This window comes from Mytilus californianus, unplaced genomic scaffold (assembly GCF_021869535.1).
Source record: "Mytilus californianus isolate M0D057914Y unplaced genomic scaffold, xbMytCali1.0.p SCAF_8, whole genome shotgun sequence".
NCBI classification, from domain to species: domain Eukaryota; kingdom Metazoa; phylum Mollusca; class Bivalvia; order Mytilida; family Mytilidae; genus Mytilus; species Mytilus californianus.
Window position 1 is genome coordinate 91867327 of NW_026262734.1, and position 26529 is coordinate 91893855.

Genomic DNA, 26529 nt, shown 5'->3' on the forward strand with positions numbered 1-26529 from the left:
TTGCAAAGTTTTAACATACTATGATAGCATTTCCACGTTTACTTTAGAAGTGGGCGGTTCCCCTTGGTGATTATAGAAGCCATGTGGAATAGAAATCACGTGATATATTACCTTTCAAAATGGGTTCCGGAAGTTGTGACGTTTGATGCACCAGATTTGACAACATTTTTGACAAGTTGTTGCTGCTGAATGTGGAGATATAATGTCGTGAATTTACAGTCGAATATAAACTGTAATATATTTGGTAAATCTTAAATGAGTTATTATTGACTCTTGTCTATGCATTTTAGTCTATCAGTGGAAGAATATTGTGGCCACTCATCTCATGCATGCCTTAGAACCATAAATAATTTAAAATAGAAGCACGAATTATTTCATCAGGATTCCAGGTCAAATATTTAATGCTTTGATCTGGTATGTCAGAACTACGGAACAATACCCAATGTTAATTTTCGGACAAGAAGTCAGCACATAACTATTTAAAATTTGGGCAGCAAAAATTATATGTCACACTTGAAGCCTGGCAAAGGGACATTCAAACTCATGAGTCGAAAATAAACTAACAACGCCATGGCTAAAAAAGAATAAGACAGACAAAGAAAAGTTCAAAAACAACATAGAAAACCAAAAACTGAGCAACACAAACCCCACCGAAAACTGGGGGATGATCTCGGATGCTCGGAAGGAAAAGTCATTTAAATGCCTTGATGGTCCTTCCACAGGAATCGGAAATCCTATCAATTAAATTCTGTAAATAATAAAGTCAACTATCAGTAGAGCTTCTCATATACGAGAAGCTCTACTGATAGTCGACTTTATACATGTATATCTACGAGAAACTCTACTAATCATGCTGATAGTCTACTTTATTATTTACAGAATTTTATTGATAGAATTTCCGATTCCTGTGGTCCTTCTGAAATGAATATATAGATTTCCTTTTTTTACATCAGGGTTTTGTGAATTAATAAAGTAATAGTAACCAAAAAAAAATTCATGCGTAGCTAAGTACTTACACTAATCAATGGGAAGAGGGATGCTATTAAAAACTTGTATTAATGCAAACTCTGCCCATTGTCAGCTTGTACCATGCCTGCTTATATTATTCACAATTGTACCTCTGGCTCTGCATATTAAAGATGAAATAAAGTGGGAAAAATGTGCAATACTTCAGTTCCAAGATAGTCCCTTTTACTGTGTCTGATTTCATTTTACACACAAAAGTCATGTGATATCTCAGAAATATATATATATACATGTATGCGGTGATCAGGTGATAGGAATATCATAAGATCACAAGAAGAGCGTCTGCATGAAAACGTCAACAAATTTGCTATTTCAGCCTACTGTTGGTTGTCAGCAGGCTGAGGGGGTCAAACTGGAACAGTGTGGTAGTCTTTTTTAAGTGGGAATCTTTTTAAATCATTACATTTGCTTATTTCGCCTGTGTAAATAACTAGAAAAATGTCACATGATACGACTTTTTCAATCTCCACATTGACACAACAACTATCCAGGATATCGTTTTTATGAATTGTGTTTATAAACAGATCTGATAAAGGTTCATCAGAAGGAATTGACAAATATGGCCATGGTTACACTACAAAATTTACAAGCACAGACATTAAAATAAGACCTCTTCCTCACCTAGTGAAATCAGCATCCTGTATACATGATATTGTCGATTTTGTACCTAGTCAAATCTGCACCTATTTAATTTGATACCTTTAACATACTCAATAGTTATTTCAGCACCCATGGTTAACATGATGCTTTACAAATTATATATTATGCTTTTTCAATTTTTTATCTATTTTTCACTCATTCCCAGTTACACAGTTATAATTAGGGGGTCTCTCAAGGGGAAATTTGCTCTTTTTTGTTCCAAACATCACTGACGCATTTAAGATTTATGACATCTTTTCCAACCCTTTTTTTTTAAATTTTAAATGCAATCAAACAGCTTCCAGAATGTCGGTTGATTAATATGCTTATTATAACTGTAAAAATAATAAACATAAACCATTTAACAAGGTGTGAAAATTTAATCACATGATTAAATCAACTGATTAATCTTTTTATTACACAATGTTACATCCAGGAATTTATTATTTTAAGGTGTGAAAATTTAATTGCATATGATTAACATGATTAAATCAGTTGGTTAATTTTTTATTAATTCCAGAAATTGTTTTTATATTGATAAATGACAAAAAATACACTAGTTGCATTACAATGAAATTTGAAAAAAAAACTTTAGAACTACACATAAAAATTACTATTCCACCACAAAATTATAGGTTTCATTATATAAATATTCAAACATAAAATTAACATATAATTTACAGGAGAGCATTTTATATATATTTAGGTAACTGCTATTATAGCACATATTTGATAAAAATTAAATAGGTAAAATAGTTAGCAATTTTTATGCCACACCTTCGATAGTAGAGAGGCATTATGTTTTTCGGTCTGTGCGTCTGTTTGTCTGTCTTTCCCGCTTCAGGTTAAAGTTTTTGTTTCAAGGTAGTTTTTGATGAAGTTGAAGTCCAATCAACTTTAAACTTAGTACACATGTTCCCTATGATATGATCTTTCTAATTTGAATGCCAAATTACAGTTTTTACCCCAAATTCACGGTTCACTGAACATAGAAAATGATAGTGCGAGTGGGGCATCCGTGTACTATGGACACATTCTTGTTCATTAAATGAAATGAGTTTTGAGAAATTCTGCATTGATTTAAAATCAATACCGGTACTGTAAATTCAGAAATTATTGCATGCATTTATTGTTGCAATTTTTTGAAGAATAAACAAAAATGTGAGTTCAATTATCACTATCAGATATCAGAATTGGAGATCTTATTATTGCGATACTCAAGGAGTCACATTATTTGCATAAATAAAAACCTTGCAATAGTTTCTGAAATTACAGTAACTTGCAGATTCAGTGCAACCAAACTGAACACCTTTTACACTTTAGTACCTCATGTCGTGGTATAACTTCTGTGTAACAAAATATATACCTGTTGTCTGACATTGCAATAGTCATGATAGTGATACAAACACAAAGTTTTTCATTTTATTGCTTCTAATTTTCTCATGATTAAACAACAGCTTAAACAGGGTAATGGCTTCATTGTTTTTAATTTAAAGTTTTTCAAAAATAGAATATCAAAAATTAACTTAGATGTGTCAGTTGATAGTTTTAATTGATATAATTTGTAAATAAAGTACATGTATTTAAAATGAAAACAGATCATAACATTATTGAATATTGAGAAAACTTTGAACAACAAAGCAATTTTTCTAATTGTTGAATTGCTTGTGATGATTTCTAACAAACTTGTCCCCTCTTCCCCCAAAAAAGACGAGAAAACATGTACAGAATAATGGTAAATATATTATGATAGGTACAGACGTGACTAACCAAATGCTGAAACGATTTTAATGAGGTGCTTATTTTTAAACGCATTGTATCATACTTTAATTTTTAATGAAAAGTAATGGGTCGTGTTTTTAAAACCCACTATTATCCAAGTGAGAGGATGCTTCTTGTTAACATTTTCCTAATTCTTCCCTTTACATGATATACAACATATTTTCCAGTAATTTGTTTTTATCATTCTATTCATCTGTTATGGCATATACAGCAGTATAAATAGAAACCTTGTACACAATGCATTCAGCAACTTCACAATTTTTGTGTACAGGTAACATTTCCTGCTTGTAAACATTGATACATCATTGTGTTAAATGATAAAAGGCATCATAATTCAGTGAAACATAGCCTTAAAACTCTGATCAAGGTATTATTTCCTAACAGTGGTGCTAAACAAGAAGTGAATATTTGAAGGAAATTTAGTGCTTTACGTGCTGATAATGTGTATGATTTTAAACTGTAACAAAAACAAGATTGACTGTTGTATAATATCAATGAATATACTTAAGGTCATTTATGACTACTGGTTACTGATACATGTGATATATTATACAAATTTTTAGAATGATAGGAAGGAAGTATCGTACAAAGGTTAAAGGGTAGTTTTCCATTGATGTAATTTGAGATGGAGTTATTTCCCTTTGTCCCTATGTTGGAGGTCAAACTGGTCAATGTTGGTAATTTTCTTATTTGAGAATGACTTACTGAATTTAAACATGTATGTATTGAGCAACTCTAAAACTCTAACTTGATCTTATTGATGTAATACACATTTACAAGGTTATAGATATATAAAAAATCTTGCGGTCAGTACAACAATTTGAAATTTGTTGGTTTCTTAAGGAATTCTGCACATTGAACTCCACAATGGCAGCAAAAGAAAATAACTCCTTCCAATTATATCAATAGAAAACCTATCTATATGATAATATGTACATGTATACAAGTGACATGATGTAGATTAATATAGAATAAAGAAGGGGTTAACATCATGAACATGGTATATCAATCAAAATGAAACATGTTTCTGACTTACATAAGTAAACTTTTATACATGCATTAACAAATTTGACGAAATTAAATTTACAAAGTGACAGCAGTCTTAACAAATATCAGTTTAAATTACTCACCAGATAATCAGTTGATTTGAAAAAAATCAGAAAATAAATAGAATACAAGCAACAAAATGTCATCAACGTTGATTATTTTATTATTTTTTAGTTTTCACAAAGGTTGTTCAAATACAAATACATCTGTTTCGTCGTGAGCCAAGGCTCTATGTTGAAGGCCTTACTTTGACCTATTATTGTTTACTTTTTACAAATTGTGACTTGGATGGATAGTTGTCTCATTGGCACTCATACCACATCTTCTTATTTATATGCTATATGTAGCATACATGTTTAATTTTCCATGTCAGTGTCATTACTGTGAATTCATTATTATACAAGGGATATCAATTTTCGTTGGATTTCATGGGTATAGATGAGAACCACTAACAATGACTAATACATTTATCAATGTTCAGTGAAGTATAAATTTTCTATCTAAAGGCTAATTTACGGACGCCATCACGAGTTGGTTGACCGTTATGGAATAACCATTTCACAGATGATATCGGATATGTTCCTTATGTTGTAACTACAATACCCTCCCTTTTCACGAATGTGACTTACCGAATTAGACTATTTACCGGATTTGTAATAACATAAGCAACTCGACGGGTGCCACATGTGGAGCAGGATCTGCTTACCCTTCCGTAGCACCTGAGATCACCCCCAGTTTTTGGTGGGGTTCGTGTTGCTTAGTCTTTAGTTTTCTATGTTGTGTCATCTGTACTATTATTTGTCTGTTTTTCTTTTTATTTTTGGCCATGACGTTGTCAGTTTGTTTTCGATCTATGAGTTTGACTGTCCCTCTGGTATCTTTCGTCCCTCCTTTGCCAACTTTGGCAACACTTCATTTTTTTTAAATCAAATATATCTCGTGTATCTACGAAAATAATTTTTTCCTCCATCAACCAAACTGGTACTGACCAAACTAAATGAATCCTCAGTATGTGTCTGTATTTAATGACCAAGATTTTGTTTCTTGATATTTCACCCACTAAACTGGTACCCACCAAAATAAATGATTCCTCAGTATATGCTTGTTTTTAGTGACCAAGAATTTGTTACTTGATATTTAATTATCCCTTTTGTTTTCAGATTTAATTGGCTGACAACATGACATTATGGGAGAACCTGAAAGGTTTTGCCAGCAGCCGTCCTCCACTGGTTATGTTCATGGTCTGTCTGGGAGCATTTGCCATAGCTTTGATTTCACTGTCTTATTATTTCAAATCTAATGACATCTACAATCCAGATTTAACAGAGGTGAGTACAATAAACAAGTGGAAAGTTTTTAGGGAAGATCACTTGGAGCACAATTTGTCTATAAATATAGGGTCTCTGCTGAATAGTTGTCTCATTGGCAATCATACTCCATCTCCTCCATTTTCATTATTTTGATAGGAGGGAATGTAATTGGGAAAAGATCTTTTGGATTATACTTTGTCCCAAAATATTGTATGGTATGTTTGACACAAATGTTTGAAAGCATAAAAAAGAAGAAAGAATATTAGATTTCAGTTTCAGTAGAATATTTTTTTTTCATTTGCTGAAATAACTGTTATTGAACTGTGAACAGTACATTATAAATATATTACTGTGTTCAAGCTAAGATTAAATAAAAATGATCCAGAAAACCAAAATACATATGGTAGGGCTGTAAGACAGAGAGAGCAGGGGACCTACCTTCCATTTTGATGATGATGATGATGATGATGATGGCTGCTTAACATCCAGCGGCAAATTAATATTCATATTTAGGACGAGAACATGTTAATGTAATATGAATATTAAACCTGCCTTGTACTAGACCAACATGCTGAGTTGGATTTTGAACGTGCTAGTTCACAAGGTAACAGTCTGCAGGAAGACATGTCACTTTACCCAGACACATTATTCTGACTACGAGCCAACCAGTCTTTGCTCTTACTCCTTAATGCTGCATCCTTTTATTGTCTTAGTGGAGAAGCAGCAAATACCAATTTTTGAAAGTCTTTGGTTTGTTTCGGCTGGGGTTCGATTGCACCTCCTCCCACACTCGAGGTGAACATGCTACCATGAGACCACCAAAGCGGTTCCTTCCATTCTGAGTCAGCTAGGCGATATATAGGTACACTATTGCAAAAAATTATTTTCTTTGAAAAAGAAAGCTGCACTAGGAGACATTGTTGATTTTGACGATTTTTTTTTTTCAGGAATGGCAGGCATTTTTGGAGAACTTTGCTGAAGTTGACTTTTGTATTACAAATAATGATTCAGATATACAGATGGGAGATTTTGAACCTCCATTGAGATTGCACCATATATACTCAAAGATCAGACCAACGTCACATTTCTTAAGACCTTCAAATGACGAAATAGTGTAAGACAAGTTTGTCTGTCATCATGGACATAGAAATAAACAGTCTGCAAATTAGGAAATAAAAAAAAGTCTTCATCAGAAAAAACTAACAATTACTTACTCTTCAAAATTTAATGTATGGATGGGAGCAAGTATTTGTTTTTAAAACTGTCTAATTTATAAATAACGTGTTTTGGATATTGACTTAATTGAGACAAAAGAAATAAAATAAGAGTTACTGTAATTTCAAAAATATTCGCTATGGTTTCAATGAAGTGAAAATTCAGGGTAACTATCATATTAGAACTATACAATTATTTGTATACAGCTTAATGACATCAATTACATGAATTAATCTTACAGTTTTTGTCTCGCCTGCTACGAAAGTCCCGGAAGGCGTGACATATGTATTGCTTTTCCTGTGTGGTTGTTGGCGACAACAATTGTTGAGTTTTCTTCTCAAGTTTGATAGTTTGACAGGAACTATTTGTGATAAATCAATGATATTTTCTATAAAGTTGCATTACTATCATTACATATCAGTTTGACAACTATTTTGAGGCCCTGCACCCTAGGTCATGGTCCAGTGACTTTGAATTAATTAGCATTTTTCAATGTTAAGTTTTCTGTTTAAATTGGTTTGATAGGAAGTACATGTGATAGATCAATTATATTTTCTATAAAGTTGCATTACTATCAGTACATATCAGTTTGACGACTATTTCGAGGCCTGCACCCTAGGCCATGGTCCAGTGACTTTGAATTAATTAGCATTTTTCAATGTTAAGTTTTCTGTTTAAATCAGTTTGATTGGAAGTACTTGTGATAGATCAATTATATTTTTCTATAAAGTTGCATTACTATCAGGACATATCAGTTTGAAGACTATTTCAAGGCCCTGCCCCCATAGGTTATAGTTCAGTGACTTTCAATTAATTACCCAATTTCAATATTAATTTTTCTACTATAAAGTTAGTTTGATAGGAGCTACTTACAATAGCCAACTATATTTTCTATAGAATTTTATTACTGTCTGTACATCTCAGTTTGACGACCATTTTGAGGCCCTGCCCACTAGTTCATGGTCCTGCAACTTTAAATTAATTAGCAATGTTGCTGTCCATCAGATTGTCTGTTTCTGAATTTTATGCCGACAGGCGAGACATATCTCTGTGTCAGCAGTTTATTATCTATTTTTCTACAATTGCAGTTTAACTAATGTACACATTGATTCATGAATGTATGCAATTTTTATTTTTAAAGCTTTATTATCATAAAAAAAATCCTCTTTTTAAATGAAATTGTGAGATATCACCTGTATACATGGTATACATACACATTTTGCATTCACAAATTATGTAACCCTTACCCTATGTGACAAACACAAAACAAATACCCTTAAAAATTAAAGTCACAAAAAGACAGATATATATATATAATATATAAATCCTTCTGTATCATTGTATTTATATGTTCTAACATATCATACATAGAAAACATGACTTTAGACACTAAAATATCAGCAGTTGTACTTAAAACATGATTAACACATCTATGTCATGAAATCTGTAGAAAGTCACATGATGTAGATAAAGAAAATAAAGGAAAAGGAAGTAGTATAACATGACACAAACATTTTGTCTTAAAACGTGATCCAAAAAATTAACAAAAATATGCTTTCCACATTTATCTATTAGTTTTACTTTTGGTAATACTGTAGATTCATTTATTTTCGTGGGTACCAATTTTCGTGGATTGAGGAAAACTTGCATTTTTCGTGGATCTTTAATTGCATGGTTTTTCTAAAGCCTGCATACATTCCTATAGAAAATTTGTAATTTGTTGAACATTTGAATTCGTGGTTCACCTTTATCCACGAAATCCATGAAAATTGGTATCCAACGAATAATAATGAATCCACAGTACATTATTTATCATTACAGGAACACGTCTATATCAATGTGGGTGGAGATAACCCCAACAAGAGAATTGATCAAAATGCCTCACAATATAACATTCCTTTATGCTTCATTGAATGGTAGTATGGTTGGTTTGAGGGGTAAGTTACTTAGAGATTAAAAATAACATTGAAAGCTTGGTATGTTACACAGATCAATAGATATAAAAAGATGTGGTATGAGTGCCAATGAGACAACTCTCCATCCAAGTCACAATTTATAAAAGTAAACCATTATAGGTCAAAGCACGTTCTTCAACACGGAGCCTTGGCTCACACCACACAGCAAGCTATAAAGGGCCCCAAAATTACTAGTGTAAAACCATTCAAATGGGAAAACCAACGGTCTAATCTATATAAAATACGAGAAACACTTATGAACCACATCAACAAACGACAACTACTGAACATCAGATTCCTGACTTAGGACAGGTGCAAACAATTGCAGCAGGTTTAAATGTTTTAATGGTACCAAACCTTCACCCTTATCTGAAACAATAGTAAAATATCAATTACATGTTTCACCACATTCCCCCCCCCCCAAAAAAAAAAATTACATTTATCGATTATTATGTAACACATGTTTCTCTGCCTATTCTCAAATTTAGATTTAATGTGCTTCAATAAGGACTATTCTAATAGAATTAATGTGATCAAGGTTAGAAATGGAATTTTATTTTTGGACATTCATTTGACATTGGTTGCGAGTCAGTTAAGAATTTATGTCAATTTGATGTATTAAAATTATTCCAAAAAAGTTTGTTAGTTGTGCAAACAACTTCAATTGTCGGATAATACCTGTAGAACAATAATTAAATATTCTCTGTTGATCTGTCAATGAACTTTTAATGGTACATATATTTTCAAACATAGTGTTTTTTATAATGCAGAGTAAGTAAACAGTTGTAAAACTGGTGGCTTGATAGTCCAAGGTCAGTAAAAAATTGGGAGATCTCGTTGTCAAACAGACTATTCATAGTTGATCTTTCAGTGTGGATCTTTGCGATAAAGAGCATGTTATAAAATGTTATAAAGGAGTCTTTGTACATTAGTGGGTAGTTGTCCCAATGTACATGATGTAGTGTTGAAAATCTACATTTTATGTATGTCAAATAAAAAATGAAAATTCATTTGAGCCTTTATTGTACAAAGTATAAGACTCTCCAAAAGTTCAAAAGTAATGGGGGATCAATCAATGACTAGCAAAATTTTAACCCCCACCCCCCAAAAAAAAAATTAGGCACATTCCAAAAGAATTTACAGTCCATGAAAGAAGATCCTGAATTTTTTTTTAATTTTTTTACAATGAGATGTTTAATTTCATTGACAATATTTTTTGTTTCAGATCATAAAATAGAAGACACGATGAATTTGACATTATATCTGCCGATTGCTTGGAATCAAATCAGTTGTTTGAAGACAGGAAGGTGTTCAACTGTCAAAGTACTGGCTTGTGTCAACTTCCAGGCTCCTGCCTATTTCTTCCCAAGTGTCAGGTATGTATAATGTATACCAGGTGCAAGGTAAAGCCTGAAATAAAGGGAAGCTGCACCCTTCTCTGACATTAGTGCCCTATGCATTTTTGTTTTCTGAAGGAAAAAAAATTTCTTTGCTAATGAATTATTTTATATGTTGTAAAACCCCTAAATACTATATACTGTAGATTCAGAAATTTGTGCATGCATTATTATGATCATGACCATACCCTCTCTCCATGCTCTCTAGCATTGGAGGTAATATTGCATTCACCTTGTCCCTCTGTTCATCTGTTTGTCCATTAGTCTGTTCGTCTAATCAATATTTTGCCACATTTTTCTCAACTTCTACAAAACAGATTGACTTCATATTCGGTAAGCAGCTTGTAAGTGACAAGTATGTGTGAGCACCTCTCAGATCTGTCAGACACCTACTTTTTCAATATGTTGAATGAACTTAAGAATTTTTTATAAACCTTTCTCAAGTACAACAAAACAGAATGACTTCATATTTTGTCAGCAGCTTGTCAGTGTCTAAGTGATGTGTTGTTACGTGTGATCCCTTTTAGGTTCTTTAATAAACATACTTCTTGTTTACATGGGGGGGGTTATGCTTAGCACAACAATGTGTGCTATCTTATTGTGATTGTTGAATACATTTTTTCAATTTCAGGAAACACAGCATACAAATAATGCTATCCAAATTGAAATGGGAGTTCTTGGTTTTGCAAAACCTATCACATGGAAATAATAAAAACTTTGCAAAAATTTATGAATTTATTATAAATCAAGAAAAATACACTTATTTATTTGATTATTTAAAAATCTTAATCAAGTAACATGATAAAGTCTTTCAAACAGAGCAAGAAACTATTCACCTTTAAACTGCGCCACTCTGTCCCCAATCTTAGCTAGAACACTTTTAACAGGTGAGAGGTATATGTTCAATATGTTTGAAAGAGTTTGTTATGGCAAGTGTTTGTTAAAACTCCTGTTGTAGGTTATTTTGTTTGTAATAAAGACTTGAGAACAAGTCAATAGTTAAATGACGATGGGCAGAAATAGGGGAACTTAAAAGAGGGTCGAAAGATACCAGAGGGACAGTCAAACTCATAGATCGAAAACAAACTGACAACGCCATGGCCAAAAATAAAAAGACAAACAGACAAATAATAGTACAGATGACACAACATAGAAAACCAAAGACTAAGCAACACGAACCCCACCAAAAACTGGGGTGATCTCAGGTGCTCCGGAAGGGTAAGCAGATCCTGCTCCACATGTGGCACCTGTCGTGTTGCTTAAATACTGACTATAGAAATGTACAAGAAGCCTCATTTTTAGCACACAGATCTAGGACTTGTAAGCTATTGGCATATGTTGTCCATGAATAAACAGATATTTAGTAAAAAGCATTTTCTGATTAAATCATACTTTTTGTGGAGTAATAGAGATCTTTTTGGTTGAAATTAGGGAGGAACAGAGCTCCAGATAAGCTGCGTATTTGCGTGATCACGCAATACAAATAATTAAAAACCCAATGCAATTGCCCATTGCAGGGTTCAAAAACCCAATTAATTCAAAGGAAAACCCAATTATATGCCAAAACCATGAGTTCTTAACGCTTTTATTCGCTATCGTTTGCGTTATTTACCCTTATCTGATTACAGTCGTCGCGTAAATCTATTTTTATAATGTTTATAATTGGAAATGTCCTTTCGTTCTTAAAATAGAGCCCTGCATCAAGTAGCTGTAATGGGTCCCTGTTGGAATTTTCCGTTGCTCAAAAGGTACACGTGTTTATGAAAACATTTCGATCTTCTCAGCGGTTATCCAGTTAGCGTGTGACATGCTGTCATATTTTTTCGAATTGCTCGGGATTTATCATAACATACAATGAATTAAAACGAAAGTAAATGTCCGATAAAAATATTGAATAGAAGCATGTTTTCGGCTTCTTTTTGATAGCTGAGGGTAAGTTATGATGATAACAAGACTCAGCTAGTGATTTTAGGAAGCGTCCATTGAACGCACGGGCGTGTTTGCGTACCTTGACGAGAACATTGCTATAGAACGATAAACATGGGGTTTCGTCAAAAACGAAATCAGTTGGAAAAAGTGAAAGGCCAAATCAATTATGACATGATATGTAGTTGGAAAGCATCGGAAACCAAAAGTTCTGATATGGGACAACTTAACCCAGATTTATGTAAATTGAATTAAACAAAAACAGTTTATATATTATTTTTTTCATTTTAGTTGATGAATGAATACACATATCCGTTTTTTACATCAAATTATGCAGCTTGACACTTTCTTTGTTTTGGTCTAATTGTTCTGGATGCTTAAGATAGTTGTCTTATTGGCAAGTGCAGTATAACATTGTCATTTATTTACTTGATGTTGCAGAATTATTTGTAGATTGAAGTTGAATGTGGTCTCCATCATTAAACCACCCTATAAATCTCAAGGTTTTGGGGTATATCTTAAATCTGGGAACTACTTTTTATTTTTATTAAAAAGTAGATCTGGCAAATAGGTGAAAGGACTGGCAAAACTTTCTTACAGCACCTAAATTTCACATATATTACATAAAAATCTAAACACTTAGCCATACCTACCCCAACTATAAACTGTAGGGTGATCATATGGGATCTAGAAAGGCAATTAGTTACTGTCCAACTAGTGACACCAGCTGCAGTTTACATAAGTTTTGAGAAAATACAAAACTGACAGAACGTTTAAAACGGGACACAAATTAAACGTACAATTGCTCGTCAGTGAATAAACCAAATAAAACAGCTAAGCACATATACAAAGAAAGAAACACATTTAAGATGGAAACACATCTGGGGTTGATATAATGTGATTATAACATGCCTAAATATTCAATATTGTGTTGATGAAAAAACCCAATACATTAAGGAGCTTGGTGGTGAAAAACCCAATTTGATATTTGCTTGAGGGGTGAATTGGAATTGATAATGCAATTAAAAAACTTTATCACCCAATTACATAAAAAAATGGTGGGTAAAAACCCCAATTTGTGAATTCTTATCTGGAGCTCTGGAAGAAGAAGGAATCAGGCTTTATATGAGGTGCTCATTGTGTGGCTGATTATTATTATTATAATGTAATATTACCATTTCAAAACATTTTCTTTTAAGGCAACCTGGAGTTTGTTATGGTATGAATGAATCAGGAGCCGAATACCATAGTAAGATGGTGGCCATTCATAAAAGTAGTCAGGCAGGTGGAAAAAAGGTGTGTCCTGGAAGTCCACACCTACTTATCAAACATTCCAGAGATCCAAACATCAACATGATGTTAACTCTTGTAAGTATATTGATCAACTGATAAGAAACAGGTACTGATGAGCACCCAAAGTTTATTGATGCCTATTGATTTTAATTTATCATTAATACTTTTGGTTACTCAGATATACAGATTTTCAGGAAATCTTATACTTCAGTTACAAATTTCATGAAATTGTGGATAATAGTTTTCTGCTTCACGAAAAATCCTGATCAGGAATGTGCAGTATGTCAGGAACGAAAAACAGGAAATGGTTTTATAGTCGCTATGTTTTTAGCTCACCTGGCCCAAAGCGCCAAGTGAGCTTTTCTCATCACTTGGCATCTGTTGTCCGTCGTCATTAGTTTTTTACAAAAATCTTCTCCTCTGAAACCACAGGGCCAAATTTAATCAAACATGGCCACAATCATCATTAGGGTATTTAGTTTAAAAAATGTGTCCCCGCCAACCAACCAAGATGGCCGCCATGGCTAAAAATAGAACATAGGGGTAAAATGAAGATTTTGGCTTATATCTCTGAAACCAAAGCATTTAGAGTAAATATGACATCGTTTAAAACTGATTATCAGGTCAAGATTTATTTGCCCTGAAACTCTCAGACAAATCTGACAACCTGTTGTTGGGTTGCTGTCCCTGAATTGGTAATTTTAAGGAAATTTTCCTTATTTTGGTTATTATCTTGAATATTATTATAGATTGGGATAAACTGTAAACAGCAATAATGTTCAGCAAAGTAAGATCTACAAATAAGTCGTCATGACCAAAATTGTCAGTCGACCCCTTTAGGAGTTATTGCCCTTTATAGTCAATTTTTAACAATTTTTCATAAATTTTTGTAATCTTTTACAAAAATCTTCTTCTCTGAAACTACTGAGACAAATTTAACCATACTTGGCCATAATCATTATTAGGGTATCTAGTTTAAAAAATTTGTCCGATGACCCCGCCTTCCAACCATCATGGCCTACATGGTTAAAAATAGAACATAGGGGTAAAATGCAGTTTTTGGTTTATATCTCTGAAACTAAAGCATTTAGAGCAAATCTGACAGGTGGCAAAAAGGTTCATCAGATTTCGATTTATCTGCCCTGAAATTTTCAGACGAAACCGACAACCCGTTGTTGGGTTGCTGCCCCTGAGTTAGTAATTTTACAGAAATTTTAGTTTTTTGTTATCTTAGATATCATTATGATATCTAATATCTAATACTATTAATTATGATTTTAACCTTATTTTACATGATTTCCAAAGCATCAGTAAATACAGGTGAGCGACTCAGGCTCTTGAGAGCCTCTAGTTATGTAGTATATTAGTGGTGTGACTTAAATAGACCTTCATACCATTTATTCTATCTTCGAAAGTATATATCAAACATTCAAGAGGTCAAAACATCAACATGATGTTAACTCTTGTAGTATTTTTGATTAGATTTACTATCAAAAACCTTTTATCATGTGGAGCCAGCTGTTTTCTTGGATTATATGCAGCATTAAAGCTCCTATCATACTTCCTCTATTTGATTTTTATATTCTGTAATAACCTTCATTTGATTATATTATCTTGTTTACAGGAAGACAGATCTGTAATTAACCTCCATTTGATGCACACGAGTTACTTCCTGGTTGTGATGTTCATTACATTGTTTTGTTACGCTTTAATCCGAGGAAAACCATCAAAACCAAAATCACACCCATACACAGAGGTATGTACATAATTCTTATGCTGTATGATATGTTACTCCTGATTGGATGATATCTGTCATCAATTCCCTGATTTTTAGTAAATTATTAAGCCGTGTATGAACTTTGTACGGATCTGTATGGTTACATATATCTGTTTAGCATTAAATGGTCTTTGATAACTTTCAAACCTATTACATGTTTTAGAAAGGCAAGACTTAGACGTGCTGTTTTAACCATCAGCAGTGTCAAAAGAAGTACTAATTATTAGGCAATGATATTTTGTATGCAGTTGTATTAGCATTAGCACATCTCATTTCCATCATGGTTATTGGGCCTGCCTCCTTAGTTCTGTTCTACAGATTTTGAAATTTATGCATTGTTAACATAAGTTCATGAATAGATCAGTTTATGGGGAACCACTGATGATAAATCTATGATATTTTGTATGCAGTTGTATAAGCATTAGCACATCTCCTTTATATTGTGATTATTTGTTGGCCCTTTACCTTTAGTCATGGTTCATTGACTTTGAAAGTTTTGCATTCTGTAAATTCAGAAATTATTGCGTGCATTTATTATTGCGATTTTTGAAAAATTAACAAAAATCCGAATTGAACTGTTGCAAATTTAGGAAAAGCTACATACAGATATATGTATTTGATATCAGAATGCGAGTTCTTATTATTGCGACACTCAAGTAGTCCCGTTATTCGCATTAATAAAAACCTCGCAATAATTTCTGAATTTACAGTAGTTTACATGTACAAGTGTTGTTATTTTAGTTTCAACATTTGCATTGTACCTTCAAACTATATACAGGTTGCCATTTTCTTTTTTGTTGGCCAGGGGAAAGGGAGGGTGTTTTACAAATGTTGCATAATTATTCAGGTAACCTATACACTGCCTTCATTTTTTGTCAGATTGGATATTAAGTAATGTAAAATAGATCAAATTTTAGTTCTTTTTTGTGACTGAGTTCCTCTGGTTGACCTGAGGTCTGTCGGCATATATGATATCATTGAACCATCAACTGTGACATAATAACATAAGCATTGTGACATCAAAAAATATTAACATCAGCATTGTCACATCAAAATTCAAAAATGTACTGGCAATTGATTTGTAGACAATGAAACAATAAATTGAAAAGTAAAGCTTTGATTAATAGTGTTTGAATTGATACATACTCATAACAGTGTTCTCCTTTTTTATACGCCCGTTTACGGGACGTATTATGGTATACCGTTGTCCGTCCATAGTCAACATGTCGGACATTAACTTAAAAAAGCTTTAACCAATATGCATGAAACTTTGGTGAATTGTTTATATCTATTGACATGAGCTCCCTTTTGTTTTTTATAAATTTCAGATTTACCGTTTCCGAGTTTTGGGGTTTTATTCATTAAAAAAGGGGGGATTTTCCAGTTTTCCGACAATAACTCAAGAATGCTTTCACCAACTTGCAAAGAATTTTGGTGAATTGTTAATATCTATTGACATGAGCTCCCTTTTGAGTTTTATAAATTTTAGATTTTACGTTTCCGAGTTACAGGGTCTTATTCATAAAAAAAGGGGGATTTTCCAGTTTTCGGACAATAACTAAAAAATTCTTTCAGCAGTTCTCATGAAACTTTGGTGAATTGTTTATATCTGTTGATGTAAACTTCTTTTAGAATTTTATAAATTTTAGATTTTACATTTCTTGAGTTATGGGGTTTTATTCATTAAAAAAGGGGGAATTTTCCAGTTTTTGGACAATAACTCAAAAATGCTTTCAGCAGTTCTCATGAAACTTTGGTGAATTATTTATAGCTATTGATGTAATCTCCTTATTGATTTTCATAAATTTCAAATATGACATTGAGAAGAAATTGAACTTTATTTGTTTATAGTCTGACAATAGATTTACTAAGTATTGCACAACAGCAAGAAATCTTTAATTGAATTTATATCCAATTTCAAGAACTTTGACCACATTTATTCAGAAACCTATAATATGTCAAATATTTAATTACAATCCAAATTCAGACCTGTATCAAGCTTGAATATTGTGTCCATTTTTGCCCCAACTGTTCAGGGTTGGACCTCTGCGGGCGTATCCAGCTGCGCTCAGCGAAGCAGTTTATTCACTAAGGTAAGGTGGGTGTTTTGAAAAAAACACTTGCAACCGGGTGTTCTGTTTTTTTTAAACATTTCCAACCGGGTTTATTTTTTTACTGTGGGTGGGGGTCACAAAAAGAAGGATTAGTATTGTATTCACATTTAATGGAATTGAACAAAAATAAATAGATGTAGTCACATAAACTGTCAAATATTCTTCTATGATTTGATTTTTTTCAATAATGAATCCCTTTTTTCTCTTAGCATCTCGGATAGCAGATGGCTTTTGCAGGACTCCCTCCTCCTGCGAATGCATGGCCTATCGATCCATGTTTCTGTTCTGTTCCTCGCTTTAGTGCTGTATTTTTGGCACACAGAACAGTAATATCCTTTCTCTGTGACGATTAGCCATTTAAAGTCCTGTTCATATTTATCTTCGCTTGTGTGCCTTTTCCCTTTGTTATGATGCTTTTTTTTTTCAATTTCAACAATTTCAATACAACTATCCATTTTAGTTGACTTATTTGGCCTAGAATTTTCCTTATCACCATTGCATCTGCCTTTCTCTTCCCCCGATTAATAAAAGAAAACATTGAAATTTGACGATCAGACATTTTTGTCAATGAAAATAAATCAGCAAGGCGCGATTAGTATTTAAGTTTGTACAGTACGGAACCAAAAAAAATCTGGAATTTGAAAAAAAAGCCGACCACCTCCTAAAATGGAAAGGTGGTCGGCACACCCAGCTTAAATGCCGAATGGAAAACTCTGCTCATAAATTTATAATTCTAATAAGAATTTATGCATAACACTACAAAGGCGAACTAAATAGCCAGTGCTTTTATGGCATTTCATGGGTTTGATTGGTACTTTATAGTTTTCTATGCTGAAAGAATTTTGAATAACTATTACAACATCAAGGATATTTCTTCCAAGCTAGGCAATCAGAGTAGACTATGTGGGTTGACACAGGTTTCAGGGTTTGCTGCATTCCAAGATTCTATTCCAGAGAAATAAATTCTTTTTTTTCATTGATGCCAATGTTATGAATATTCTTTATATTTTTCAGGTTCAGACTTCAGTATAGTATACATAGTACAACAAAGGATCAAAAATTGTACTATTCTATGACAGCAATCTGATCAGCTGTTGAAGATATCAAACAGAAATGTTCATCAAAAAGAAATCCAATTAAAGCAGTAGTTCACATGAAACTGTAAACAGTTGAAGCTGTTTTTATTTAAATGCTTTGAAACATACTTCAATCTGCTTAATAATTCAGTTTGTCATGAAGTTAGAAACTTTTATGCTCATTAATTTCAAGAATCTTTGACAGACAGGAAAAACAGGTTGAATAACTGAATTAATAGAAAAAGCAAATTAATGTTTATGAATAATTTGGTGTGTGGACTATTAATAAAGAAATTTAGCAGATGAAGCCATAAATTTGGGATTTTTTTTTTTTTTTAAACATGAATCATAAATTTTGAAAATGACAATCAAATTCAGTCAGCAGATATAAAAATCCAGGTTTTATAAATTTGGATAATAAGTACATTTTGTTTTGGTTTTTCTGTGCATATGCCTTTTCACTGGCACTGTTTTCATAAAATTTATGTCCATGTAAAATGTAATGAAGAAAACAAGTTTACACAAAATGCACAGCTAAGAGATATGATAAGAATACTACTTATTTAGTGGCTTCTTCCTAAAATCAAACAAACTGGAAAAAAGTTGTAACTTCTTTTAAATATAAAGATAAAATGCCAATGGTAGAAAAAAAGGCTACAGGATCTCATTTATTGCAATTAACGTTTATTTTTTTCAGCAAATGTTTCAAATAGAAAAAAGTTGTGTTTGAAATAATGATAAATGTATGTATGGTTAATATATATATATAGAATTTTACCAAAGTTTTCTCATACTCATTTCTTTATTTATTGTATTGATTTACACATTATACATATATATACATAATTTCAACTATAAACATATTTGGTTGTGTACATATTTCATTATATCAGTCAGTAATATGGTATTTGTCAATTTTTTTTTGTAGTTTGTAGTCATCATAGCAATTTAAGGATGTTTGCTACTCTGTTTCAAAATAACAAGCTTTTTAAAAGACTCTTATAAATTGATAGTATATAAATAAAGGAACTAAAAAAGCAGACAAAAATTAAGGGTCCGTGTGCTTGTTTTCGAGATATAAGCCATTGAAAATTTGGCGGGAAATAATTCTCTCTAGACTTTTCATACATTTAACATTGGCACCCTTTTTCTTTAAAAAATTATGAAAAAATAACAAGGATTTTATAGCATTTTTAAATATGGCTATTTAAACTATATGTAATAAAATTATGAAAAGAAAATTAGGGGTTAGCGGGCAAAATTTTTATTGGCACATACATGGATAAAACTAGAGGATTCCGAATATCTGACAAAAAGTCAAAAACAAGAGTAGCGAACATCCTTAAGAGGGTTCTGTAATCTTTATTTAGAAGTACATTCTATACATATTATTTTGTAATAATAGAGATTTTGAGAGTTTGTGAATACATGACAATCATACCTATTTTGTCATCAGAATTAGTTAATTATTTCAATCAGATTGTAAATTTACTAAACATAGCTAACTAGATTTAAGAGCTTATTAATAGAAGCAATGGTCTTATTAAATGATATTGGATTTAAAACTATGTATAAGTTGGTACCCAGCTTTTCTTTGAAAAAAAAATGTGGCAAAACTCTTGTTGAAGAAGGGATTACTGAGTTAAAACTTTAGTAAATGATCTTCTCAACAATGAAAAATATATATATATATATCATTTCAGTTACAGCAGCTATTTTTCAAAAAATCTTACTAGTAAAAATAAACATTTCAGTATATTAAAGTTACTATCAATTTTAATCATAATAAGATTTCTGGAAAAAGAGTTGCATAATGTTATTATTTAGGTCCTTTCAGATTTGTTTGTTGTGATATTGTCTGAGTAAATTGAAAATAAAACATTATTCCTTCATATGTTTCAGTGTTAGAAAATCCATAACGTAATTTCATATTTTTTTTTTTAATAATCAGAACTGGGTTAGATTCGTTTCTAATATCTGATGAACTTTTTCTATGAATAGTATGTGGTAAATATAAGAAAAATGATAGTAAGTGCTCTTTGATGTGGTTATACAATAATTTAGATTAATAAAACTAACTGTACCAATTTTACTTCCCTAGATGCACATTTAAAAAATGTTATTTTTTACAGAAAAAACCTAATTCAACAAAAAATTGAAAATTAAAATTGAATCGTTTGATTCCAGAAAAGTGCCCAGTAGCATAAAAAGCACAGATATCTGCATTCAAAAATTTTGTGTGAATGATGTTAAAAAATGCATTATTTTCCTCAAGGCTATCAAATCGTTGTTTTCATATGTAAAATATTTCATGATATTGGATGCACTAAAGAATGGAAGAAAAAATACTCAATATATATGGTGTTCATATTTAGTAGGTTATTATTCAACAGAAATATTATTGGAGTTTGATTGATATCAATATAATGCTTAACATGAAGTAAAGGTATTTTGCTATATTTTGAAATTTTACAAAAGAACATTATGCATGTAGAACTGTTGGCTGTTCCACAGAAAAGTACATGGGACCCAGGGAAGGCACTTCAAAATTTCAACTATGGGTGGGTGTCATCTATGTTTTTGCATAGTGGAAATGTAAGTGAAATTTTAATTTGCCTCTATAGATGGTTACCCCATTTTTAAAGTGCCTTCCCTGGATACCATGTATGTTTTAATGGAACACGATTATATCTGATTTTTTTTTAAAACCAAATTTTAGATGTAGTATTTATACATCCAGAGGACAATCAATTGAAATTAGTGTAATAAATAATAGAATGAAAAGACTGCTTGATAAAAAAGAGTTCTTAAAAGCAAAATATCGACTTTCCCCTATCCAATAATTTTAGAAATATCATGTTATTGCTATGAATCTTTTTCGTTTAATTTATGCTATTTGTATCATATTTACAATTTCCAGTTGCAGTTCAACAAGTTCTAAATGATTAAAAACATTTATTAGAATTTCAAATTACTGCCAAATTATATGTACTTGACCTATTGGTGAGGACAAGTATGTAAATATTAAAATTGAATGGTTTATAGTGAGAAATTGTGCTTGAAAGGGATTTATTTTTGATGTCTTGTAACTTTCATTAAACCATCAGAATCATTTTTTAAATGCCCATAGTTTTGATCGGTAATGATTTTAACTTCATTTATATGTATGTTAACAAACAGTTTTGTGCATAATTTAGGGCTTTTCCATTAAAATGTATGTGGGAGGGTAGGAAGGGAAGTTTAATTATTGAATGTGGGTCATGGGTCTTTTTTCAGTATGCGTCTATCCATTATGCAAAATTATCTAAAAAATGGTTCTTGGTTGTAGGGATATTTTGAAAGTCCCTTCCTACCCTCCCACATACATTTTAATGGAATAGCCCTTAATGAAATGTTATCTTAAGACAATTTATATGTTAGAAAAGGGCATTTCCTTTGTCATTGGTCATAGTCATGCTTTGTTAACATATTTATTAAAAGTACTGATATTTATAGCATACATATTATAGTATTTTATTATCATTGCATATGTGGTCTATAGAATATTCCCATGGCCATGATTTTCTTTAAATTGAAATGAGCCTCTATATGAAAATTTAACTTTGGATCAAGTTTGTAGAATTATGTTATAGATACTTAACCAAGGACCAATAAAGTAAATTTTCTACTCACACAAATAGTGCTGTAATACATAACAAAAGAATAACAGGAACTACAAAAAATATAGGACCAGTTTTACATGCACACAAACTGCCACTTTTGCCTAGACTATATGTTGGAGTAGTTAAACTCATTATAAAATATTTGCATGTAGGACTAATTTCTCTTCTTGTTGTATATATTCTAATTTGTAAAAAGGGATTCCTGTGGATGTATATGCTAAAATAATCCTATGAAATTTATTAAAGAAAACATTTAATATATCAAAAGAAGAGATTTTTTATTGCTGCATGTTTTTCATTTTTAAAGTATAAAAGGTTCAAGAGACGATGTAGCTTTGACTTAATGATGTTAAATTTTCTTCAGCTGTGCATTGAAAAATCTCCCAAACAACCATAGTTTGTCAAATTATAAAAAAAAAACTGATACATCTCTTGGAAAGTACTTTGAAATTTTTGTCATTTATGATATATATATTTTGTATAGCTAAAATATTCATTTGTTCCCAAATATTTGAAGAAAAATATAAAGACAATCAGCATAAAAATTATAATATTTAGTATGAAATATTTAGACAGATGCTTGTATCTTATGAACATTGCACTTAATTTGTCTATAATTTTGATGTATGATGCATTAACTTTTGAAAAAATATAATTTCTGAAAATGTTAAAAGCAAAAATAAAATATGAAAAGTAAACTTTGTTTGAAGCTTATTTCTGTTGTGTATGGAAATATGAATAGTACATTTATTCTTTGATCTTGATATCCTTTATAACTGGACACAGACTGTATGTGCTGTAAATGTTGTTTTATTGCAAGATGTTTATTTTTGATAATTTAACATCAGATGCTTGTATCTTGAACTTTGCACTTAATTTGTCTATAAATTTGATGAATGATGCATTTTAACTTTTGGGAAAAAAATGTAATTTTTGAAAATGTTTTCATATTGAATTTCAAAAGCAAACATTTTTTTTCTATGAAAAATAAACCTTAATTTGTTTGAAGCTTATTTCTGTTGTTTATGGAAATATGAACATTACATTTATTCTTTGATCTTGATATCCTTCGTAACTGGACACAGACTATGTATGTGCTGTAAGTGTTGTTATATTGCAAGAGGTTTATTTTTGATAATTTGTTAGATAAATTAGTTTATTTTATTTTTATATTTGTTATGGTTTATTGTGTATAGGTTATTTTGCACGAGGGGAAAATATATTGTATTTATTTTATAAAATTAAGGGTTGTTCTGATATAGCAGTTTAAATAAGTTTTGTTAAGAAACACATTTATATTATTATTAATTAAAGGATGGTGATTTTTTTAAATGGTAGCATATTCAAATAGAATATTAGACAAATATGGATAGTTGAGTTGCAGTTACTTCCCTTTTTTGCCATGTTGGAGGGCAAACTGGATTATTATGTTATTTGACTAACCAACTTTAATCATGTGATACAACTCAGTCTGATAAAAGATTCATTCTAGGTTTGAAATGATGAATTAAACAAGACTTAAACAAATAATTTTTTTTGAGGAAACCACTTTTTCTAAAGTCTAGCTGTCAGTTTGATACAATGAATTTGGTATATTTACGAAATGTTTACATGTTAGCATCAGAGGGAAATAACTGTTACCCAAACTAGTCCAATTTAAAACTACTAGATAAGAATACTTGTAGCTGATCTCACAATACAGACAAAAAATTAAGCTAGAAATACAGTAAAACCTGTACATGAAGGTCACCTATGGAACCAGAGCAAACTACTGTATAAGAGAGGTGACATTTAAATAAACAGGTTTGACTGTAGTGGTAAAATAAGGTGATTGCTATCTCCCTTATGACAATGTTTTGGAATGTTTCTAGATATTCTTGCTGTGTTGAAGACCCATTGGTGGCCTTGGGCTGTTTTTTGCTCTTTGGTCGTATTGTTGTCTCTTTGACACATTCCTCATTTCCATTCTTTATTTTATTATTGTACATTACATTAATAAAAAAAGTTGTCATATTATTTATTACATTTATGATCAAAGGCAGTATGTAAGGAATGTTCCAACCCATTTTACAAAAAGTGGTAAGATCTCCAAATAGTCATAACAATCTGTGGCTTTAAAATATTGATGAAAATAAATCCAGAAAAGCTCTTCTGAAGCATAAAATTTATAAAGTGTTTTCATTGTACAATATAAGCATTCCTTAAATAGACTTATGATGTAATCATTTTAAAGTGGACAAAATTTATAATTAAGCTCAGAATAATTCATGTTTTATATGAATAGGTTTGCTTTCAGTAGTTCATCATCATTTTTTAGCAGAGAAACATTTCAGATCCTAACAAAATATGTAATATTGTAATTTTCTAGTACATAATTTTGTTTTGAGCTTTGGAAGTATTATGATTTAACTGTGTCACCTCTGACCATTCCATTTATTCGTCATATTTGTTTTAAAGTAATTAAAAAAGTTATGACATAGTTACTAGTAAAGAAATGATACTCGTATTGTTTCATTGATACTAAATATTTCATGATTTTAAAATGTCTTTTGAGTTTGATAGATGACTGCATCATTCCATAAAATGAACAGAAGAATGATTTTGTCATGTGATATAATACAAAATTGTGACTGCCATTTCAGTTGTGTGCCTGTTTAATATCATGGTTTCATTTTCAATCATATTTGTATTATGTTAAATGTATTTTGTTCATGATTTTTGTTTATAATGTTGAAATAAAGTGCTCCAATACATTACGTCACACTTTTTATATGTTCACCCAATGTATTTATTTGGATGTGAAAAAGTCTGTCAAAAGCTGAAACAAAGATAGTGAGAATATTATGTGATAAGTTACCCACCAACAAAACATGAAAATCAATTTAAATCAAAATAAGTATATGACTCTAACTGATGAGCTACAACTGAAATTATCATACATCACTGATGAGTCTTTTGTAGACGAAACACGCTTCTGGCTTACCCAATTTTAACCCTGGTATCTATGATTAGTTTATGGTTAACTTCAAAAGACAAAACAATGTTCTGGTAATTTTCAAAGAAAAAATTGGCAAATTCACCTATCTGAATTAGTAAACAATCATGCTGACATTAACCCTATTGCAAACATGGCAGAATTAACTCTACCTATGGTTTATTTGATGAGGTTTTTCATGTTGTTTTGGGGTTTTTTTTATGAATAGGTTGCCATCATAGTCCGTTACAACATTACCTTAGAAATTAACATAAATAATCAACAAGGAATTTACAGCATGTGCATCATAACAAAAAACTCATTTTTTATACGACCGCAAAAAAAATTTTGTGGTCGTATGACGTTGGCGGCGTCGTCTTCGTCCGGCGTCGTCCGAAGACACATTGGTTTTCGCACTCTAACTTTAGTTTAAGTGAATGGATCTCTATGAAATTTTACCACAAGGTTCAATACCACAAAAGGAAGGATGGAATTGATTTTGGGGGTTATGGTACCAACAGTAAAGGAATTACGGGCCAAAAATAAGCATTTTTGTAACTTTCAGACATAACTTGTGTGTTAGTGTATGCATCTCTCTGACATTGTACCACAAGGTTCCATATCACAAAAGGAATGCTGGGATTGATTTTGGGGGTAATTGCCTCAAAATTTTAGGAATAAGGGGCCAAAAAGGGGCAAAAAACAAGCATTTTTCTAGTTTCATGACAATAACTTGTGTGTAAGTGTATGGATCTTTCTGAAATTGTACTACAAGGTTCCATATCATAAAGGGAAAGCTGGAATTGAGTTTGGGGGTAATTGCCGAGTCATATAGGAATTGGGGGCCAAAAAGGGGCCAAAAGTAAGAATTTTTCTAGTTTCCAGACAATAACTTGTGTTCAAGTGTATGGATCTCTCTGAAATTGTACTGCAAGGTACCATACCACAAAGGGAAGGCTGGGATTGATGATGGGGGTAATTGCCTCAATATTTTAGGAATTAGGGGCCAAAAAGGGGCAAAAAACAAGCATTTTTCTAGTTTCAGGACAATAACTTGTGTGTAAGTGTATGGATCTCTCTGAAATTGTACTGCAAGGTACCATACCACAAAGGGAAGGCTGGGATTGATGATGGGGGTAATTGCCTCAATATTTTAGGAATTTGGGGCCAAAAAGGGGCCAAAAAACACATTTTTCTAGTTTCCAGACAATAACTTGTGTTCAAGTGTATGGATCTCTCTGAAATTGTACTGCAAGGTACCATACCACAAAGGGAAGGCTGGGATTGAGTTTGGGGGTGATGAATCATAAGGGGGTTTCAAAAAATTTGGGGGGGG

At 31.7% G+C, this 26529-nt stretch overlaps 1 protein-coding gene and 1 long non-coding RNA gene across 3 annotated transcripts; both read left to right on the forward strand.

Annotated features, from left to right (window-relative positions):
• Positions 1 to 111: 111 nt before the first annotated feature.
• On the forward strand, positions 112 to 18891 carry LOC127712246 (transmembrane protein 248-like). 2 transcript variants are annotated; one of them, XM_052218568.1, is made up of 8 exons: positions 112 to 244; positions 5655 to 5822; positions 6752 to 6918; positions 8841 to 8956; positions 10200 to 10350; positions 13497 to 13665; positions 15215 to 15346; positions 18496 to 18891. In XM_052218568.1, exons 2-8 carry the CDS (start codon positions 5673 to 5675, stop codon positions 18511 to 18513), a joined length of 903 nt encoding a protein of 300 aa, XP_052074528.1. In that variant the 5' UTR covers positions 112 to 244; positions 5655 to 5672; the 3' UTR covers positions 18514 to 18891. The 2 variants fall into 2 exon arrangements, with proteins under 2 accessions (XP_052074528.1, XP_052074529.1); XM_052218569.1 differs by having other exon boundaries at positions 112 to 232.
• A 1009-nt stretch (positions 18892 to 19900) lies between these two features.
• Positions 19901 to 24975, forward strand: LOC127712248 (uncharacterized). Its single transcript, XR_007987005.1, has 2 exons — positions 19901 to 23041; positions 23343 to 24975. It is a non-coding gene; the product is annotated as an uncharacterized LOC127712248 (long non-coding RNA).
• The last annotated feature ends 1554 nt before the right edge of the window (positions 24976 to 26529 follow it).

Coding starts and splice junctions, on each gene's coding strand:
- LOC127712246 (XM_052218568.1), top strand. CDS start 5,673: ATGACATTATGGGAGAACCTGAAAGGTTTTGCCAGCAGCCGTCCTCCA. Junction 5,823..6,751: donor ACAATCCAGATTTAACAGAG/GTGAGTACAATA, acceptor TTTTTTTTTCAG/GAATGGCAGGCATTTTTGGA. Junction 8,957..10,199: donor TAGTATGGTTGGTTTGAGGG/GTAAGTTACTTA, acceptor TTTTTGTTTCAG/ATCATAAAATAGAAGACACG.